Genomic DNA, 6,365 nt, shown 5'->3' with positions numbered 1-6,365 from the left:
GCCCTATTATAATCTTATTTTATTTAATAAATATTTTTATACTACATGGTAAATATATTAATAATAATATATTTTGAAAAGGTAAATATCGATAGAATTGAAATGAGTTTTTATATTTTTTATTATTAGATATTTTATAAAATATTTAAAAAAAGATAGAATCAATTTATTTTTTAAGGATGTCATAATATTTTATATTTTTATATATAATTTATAAAAAGTTTTGAGTTGCCAAATAACACCTCTCATTTTATACCGACTCCATCGGTGCTTTATTATAATTTCCATCTTCTTCGTCAAACATATCAATCGTGGCTTTATTATATAAAATATTAATAAAATTGTATTGTTTCTATAATATATTTATACAAAATTGTACATTAGAATATATTTCTCAATCGTATTCATACACTATGTTCGGGTTGTACAACGAAGGAGAAGTGTAGCTTGAAAACTAGAACCAAAAAGCACCACGTATTGTCATACATGCCGTGGAGTCTTGAATCGCCACTCATTTCTTCAATCCCAGTCGCAATTACAATCTTCTTAGGACCGAACAAGCTCGAAAAGGGAAAACAATTCCTTGTATAGGGGAGTAGATGGAGAAATCAAACGGGAAGGAATCTTTAAATTGAACTAACAACTTCATAATTATTTATTAAAAAAAATATTTTCGGGACATCAAATAATTATCAAGTAGGAAAAAAAAGAAAAGAAAGAAAATGTTTTGCTAGTCAGTCCAGAACCATTTCAACTCGTCTACCGGCGGCGCCTCCAAGATCATTCTATCCAAATCTTTAAAAGAATAACCCTTGGTTAACACGGAAGCACCGCCAGAGCCGACGCCCGGCGTGGCAGTGCCCCATGGCCTCTCAGCTGCAACCTTTGTTTCGGGTTTTAAACCGGAAAATGAACTCTCCTCTATCCATGCAACGCAACAATCCTTGCCTGTAAGCTTTTGAACTACAGATTTGAAGCTGAGGGGATCAGTTTGAACGTACCGAGTATCAATGAGAACTACCTTAACATCTTCATGAGATCCAGCCGTAGGCGCCATTAGAAAGGAAGAAAGATACTAATATTCCTTTGCTTCAATAGGAAACAGTTTTAGATGTATGTTGCAAGCTGTAACTTGGGTTGGAGAGGATGGTTTATAAAGGCCAAAAGAAGAGGGGACCAAAAGGGCGAGATGTGACGTTCGAACAGTTATCGGAGAAATGAAAGCAAGTTAGTTGACTGTATGAAAAGGGAAATTGCACGCAGTCAAAGCATAACGCCTTTGATTTGTAAAGCAAAGAGGGAAGATCAAATCAACGAGTCTTCGTCAAAACACGCCTTCTAGGAATTGTACAAACTCTCTTCTTTTTTCTATACTGTACTTTTATTTCGTTAGGGTCACTATTTATTTTTCTGCAATTTAGACAGAAGCTAAGCAGTTCAATTATTGAATATTTGAGTAACAGTAAATATTTACCATTTTATAATATCTATATATAGAGAGAGAGACATTTAAAAAAGAGAAATATTTATTTTTTATAAGTGAAACTGTCTTGTTTTATCAAATTGATGAACAACTTGCCCAGTGGGTGAAGACCGCACACCCCAGCCCCAAGTTTCTATGAATCTACGCTAGAGCGGTTTCCGCAATGATAGCATAATCCAATTCTTATAATATTGAATTGCAAACCCATGTTTTATTGCACCCTTAATTTGCTGGAAAAAATGTATCAATTTTTTACTTTTACCCTACAACCTGAGATGACGTTGTACACTTGGCCAAAAAGGTTAATAAGAAATGTTATATCCATGACCATAAGTCTTTTCCTATACTGTTTTAGCACCATATGTCTTAAAAATATTGATTTTGTTTAATATGTTTTCTAATTTACTTACCTCTTATTTTCATTCAGTTATGCGATAGTCAAAGAATAAGATAATAATTGTCAAGTTTAAATTATCTGAATATTTCATTGTTAAATGTCAAATAAGTAATTAATTAGGAAGGTACTTAGCATCTTCCTTGTTAACCCCACATGCAAAATTAGACTCGTGCATGAGATGATATTGGAATTGAATAGATGGGTAGAAACTTCATGTGTTGGAAGGAAATTTTGTACATCGAGAAGCTGAAATTTTCTGGAGATAGTTTTGATGATCGAAGAAAAATAAGTAGGCGGCTGCCACAAACTTGCTTGGTTTACAAGTACCGCACATGTACGGTATGAAAGAGGAAAATGGAAAGAAAAAGGGGAGATTCCAAGTACATGAATCTTTACAACTCTTCTTGTCTTACCCTCCAACCTTTCGTTGTATTATTGGTGGTGAAAGTCTTGGTGATTAGATCCTGGAAATTTCGTAAAGGACCCTGATTTCACTTGTTTAGCTAGGCTAAAAGTCTTCATTGCACATTATGAGTACGCAGAACTAGGGGTGTTCAAAAAATCTGAAACTGTTACGTTTAATAGGTTAATAATTGAACCGTTAATATTAAATGATTTCGGTTAATCGAACCACTAAAAATAATGGTTAACGGTTAAGGTTTCGGTTACAAGTTTTGATAAACGGTTAACCAACGGTTAACCGTTAAGAAATTAAATTTATAATTATATATTTCTAATTTATTAGATTTTTACATAAATATCTTAATATAGTTTTCTATTATTTATAATTTATATATATATTTAATAAAATTTGTATACAAATAATTTAATATATATATATATATCATTTTTAATTTTTATTTCTTTGAAAATATAAAAATATTCTTACACCAATATAATTATGTGTTTATTGTTAGGTATTATGTTATTTGGAGATGTACATAATTACACCGATGTAATTATGCGTTAAGTGCTACACTTTTTTATTTTATTTAAATACACCGGTTTAAATATATATTAAGTTATATATTTTTTTGTAGTACGAATTATGAAAAAATTTGACAAATAATTGTAATATATTCATCTGTAATCGAACCAATAATAATGATTAACCGTTAACAATAACTGTTTTTTAATGATTAAATTACGATTAGAAATATCTCATAACCGTCCATGAACAACCCGACACATAACAAAGTCATTACTAGACAACAAAAAGGCTGAACCACAAGGGCTAAGACACCCCTCTGCTCGAGGAAGCAGATGGAATTCTAATGATTTTGCAATGGGCCTTTTAGTACCAGGACAAACATTAAATGTAAGTCGAAAATTCAGATAACCTTTTCATTATTACCACTTCATCATTGGGCCCTCTCGCTCTCAGCCCTGCTTGCATTGGCTGCGTCAGTACCAAACTTTTTTTTTTCTTTAACAGATGTGATTATAAGATAATATATGTTTATAATCTTTCTTAATCATTTATAATGCATACACGACTTGCAAACACAACTACTTGAATCTATGATCTCAAGAGAGAACAATACTCCCTTTTAACCACTAAAGTCACTTAATGAGTTATACCAAGCTTCTTAAAAGATTGAATATATTTTATCCCAAATTAATTCAAATATAAAACAACCATAATATCTTAACCAAAATAGTACCAAGAAAAAATTTCCACATGGTTCCTGCACCACTATAGCCAACCATAATCGAACAAGTTACCACACAAGCAACTCTTTTCTTAAAGAACAAGGGAAGAAATTGTGGATATCACGAAAAGACTTTGATTGAACATTGAAGTGAGTTGATATGGCTCGTAAGCAGTTGTAGGGTATACAGTCGTTGGGCGTGTATGTGTAATCAAGAAAAATTAAAGACATTAAAGGGTTTAAGGTAGTAGTCGGAAAAAGGGGGAGGGGGTTGAAACTACACTGTCACGACTATACAAGTGTCGAGCTTCATTATAATATCAAACCACATTTTCACACACTATTATTAACAAAGACCCCTACAGATAATGTGAAATTGGTTCTCTTACTTCTGTAGAAAAGTGTTGAACATGATCTTCCAAGGACTACCCTGGAATCTCATCCTTACTGAACATGGTCATAAATCTTAAAACAGAAACACCGAGGTTAAAGACGAGTCCTTATCCTTTTCTGCACATCAACCAAGCCAGAAAATGCCCCTCCAACGTCAATGTATATTTCAGTCAAAATATTATGGACAGCATTTCGTATAAGAAGAAGAATCCTGATATTTAAGTGTGATCGATGAAATATATTCGATTTTCAGGCTACTGATAGATAGCAGTCATTCCAACTGTACAACATTTGTAATTTTGTGTAATTATGATTTATTAAACAACTTACAAGACACAACATTTGATACTTCAGAGAAGCTACGCAAACAGAACTTTTGAACTCGAGGGTGTCAAGTCAGATAAACGTTCCGGGGCGTTGATAACATGCCATCGAAGCCCCATTTCTCAGAGCTGCTTGTTTGATTCAGGCTTGAAATATAGCCCACAGCAACATGAAGGTTGCAACTCACAACATATATTCTGTTATCGCATGAACTGACAGCAAAAGGTTTGCATATATGCTCCGGTAATGGAGGGCCTTCTATTACTTCCCAGGAATCACTGCCTGGATCATAAACCTTAAGCTTCATTCTTTTAAGCTCAGAAACCACAAATAAATGCCCATAGACCACCACAATCGAGCCAGTCCAGCCTTCTCTCGATCCCACAGCCATACACTCCCAATTGTTAGTTCTCGGATCATAAACCTGACCCCTGGGAGAAACAAAGAATGGCCAAAGCCAGCCGTTTGTCACAAGAAGCTTACCGTTTAGAACTGCAGAATCATAAGATGCCATATTTGTCCCCATGCTTGCAATGGGATCCCAACATCCCTTTGGAGGATCTAAAACCTCTGGCTGAGTCGAGCTCAAAACGATCTCCACTATTTCCACCAGTTACATATATCATACCATTAATCACTTCACTAGCAAAAAATGACCTAGCAGTATTCATATTATTCATCACAGTCCAACGATTTTTTTGGATCTCATACTTCAACACCAAGTCAAGCGGGCAATCAACATTAGAGATCATACCCCCACAAACAGAGAACCCTCGTGTGGAATTGAAACACATCTGAAACCATGGGGGCAAACTTTGTCTTTGCATGGCATCGATGGGATTGTATGCCAAATAAAGTGGACAAAATCAAGAACCTGCCATTGTATTTTCCCAGTGCATTTGTGGAAGGCGAATACAAATAGCCGAGGGTCTTTGAAACCTAGTTCCTTCCTTTGGGTGAAAAATCGCTCTTTATTACCAAGCAGAAGATGCCATCGCTTGCATACAACTTTGCAAGCTGCAAGGTTCTGAACTGAAAGACTGAGGAGACAATTAAGGGCCACATCATTTGGAAGACCTGGAATAACAGGTTCTCCTTGAAGAGACGACTCGTACTCTGATGAGGGATTCAACAATGAAGATGGAACCACAGCTAATCTAAATTTTGGGGACAATGTCATCTGAGAATCCCCTAGCTTATGCACAGGTGCCTGCTGGGACGACAGTCGAACCCTTTGCATCTTTCTCTCAAAGAACAACAATCTAAATCCTTGAAGACCACCCAAAAGATCTTGTTTAAGCTAGGAATTTCCTGATGTTCTTTTTCATCAAATGGATTTACTTTTACTTGTGAATTGAAGAAATTAAACATCCAAATCCCAGTCGAAACTTCAAAAAGTATATTCCAAGTTGGCCGCTTGTTCTTTCACACACAGAGAGTAAACGAACAATTCATTTTCACTGATTGCAGATGCACCCAAAACAAAAACACGATTTCCCCTTTACACAAATTCCTTCCAAGACTTCATTGTAATTCACCAATAATACACTTGGAATGATCCAAACTTCAATTCCTAGGCACCAAATATAACAACTTGTAATTCTCTCTATCAATATGCCATTTTGGCCTATCGGGAAACAAATTAGATGAATCTAAATCAAACAAAAATAACACCGAGGTAGAAAATTATCTCCAGGAAACAAAAAGTGAAAAGGAAAATTAAACACCAATAGTATCATGAATAGAGCTCTAAAGAAAATCTATTTTTTTGCTTCTAATCCAAGAAGAAAACTAGAAGCCCATAAAAAGCACAACACATAACTCATAGAAAGGAACTATTTATAGCCTGCTGAAATTGATGATTCACAAAAGAGGCAAACCCCAGAAAATACCTTATCCTATCTAACTTAAAAATAAACCAGGTATCATATAAGACGAAGAAAAAGAAGAAAAGATATGAAAAAGTGATATGTAAGACTTACAAAGAAGAAATTTTGTTGAATAGTTGCACAAAAGATGGTGACTTTTGATGAGATTTACCGCTGGTTTTAGCATGAAAGACATCCCTGCTTCACTCCCTCCCTATTCCAGTATTCTCCATAATGACAAATGTATA

At 34.6% G+C, this 6,365-nt stretch overlaps 1 protein-coding gene and 1 pseudogene across 1 annotated transcript; both read right to left on the bottom strand.

The window, feature by feature from the left end:
* Positions 1–660: 660 nt before the first annotated feature.
* LOC120190044 (VQ motif-containing protein 1-like) lies at positions 661–1,114 on the bottom strand. The gene has a single exon (XM_039193170.1). It carries the CDS (start codon positions 1,055–1,057, stop codon positions 731–733), a length of 327 nt encoding a protein of 108 aa, XP_039049101.1. The 5' UTR covers positions 1,058–1,114; the 3' UTR covers positions 661–730.
* A 3,027-nt stretch (positions 1,115–4,141) lies between these two features.
* LOC120190743 lies at positions 4,142–6,365 on the bottom strand (annotated as a pseudogene).

The sequence above is a fragment of the Hibiscus syriacus genome, unplaced genomic scaffold (assembly GCF_006381635.1).
Source record: "Hibiscus syriacus cultivar Baekdansim isolate YM2019G1 unplaced genomic scaffold, ASM638163v2 tig00116962_pilon, whole genome shotgun sequence".
Lineage (NCBI taxonomy): Eukaryota > Viridiplantae > Streptophyta > Magnoliopsida > Malvales > Malvaceae > Hibiscus > Hibiscus syriacus.
The sequence above is the reverse complement of the archived record's forward strand: the minus strand, read 5'-3'. Positions and strand labels throughout refer to the sequence as shown.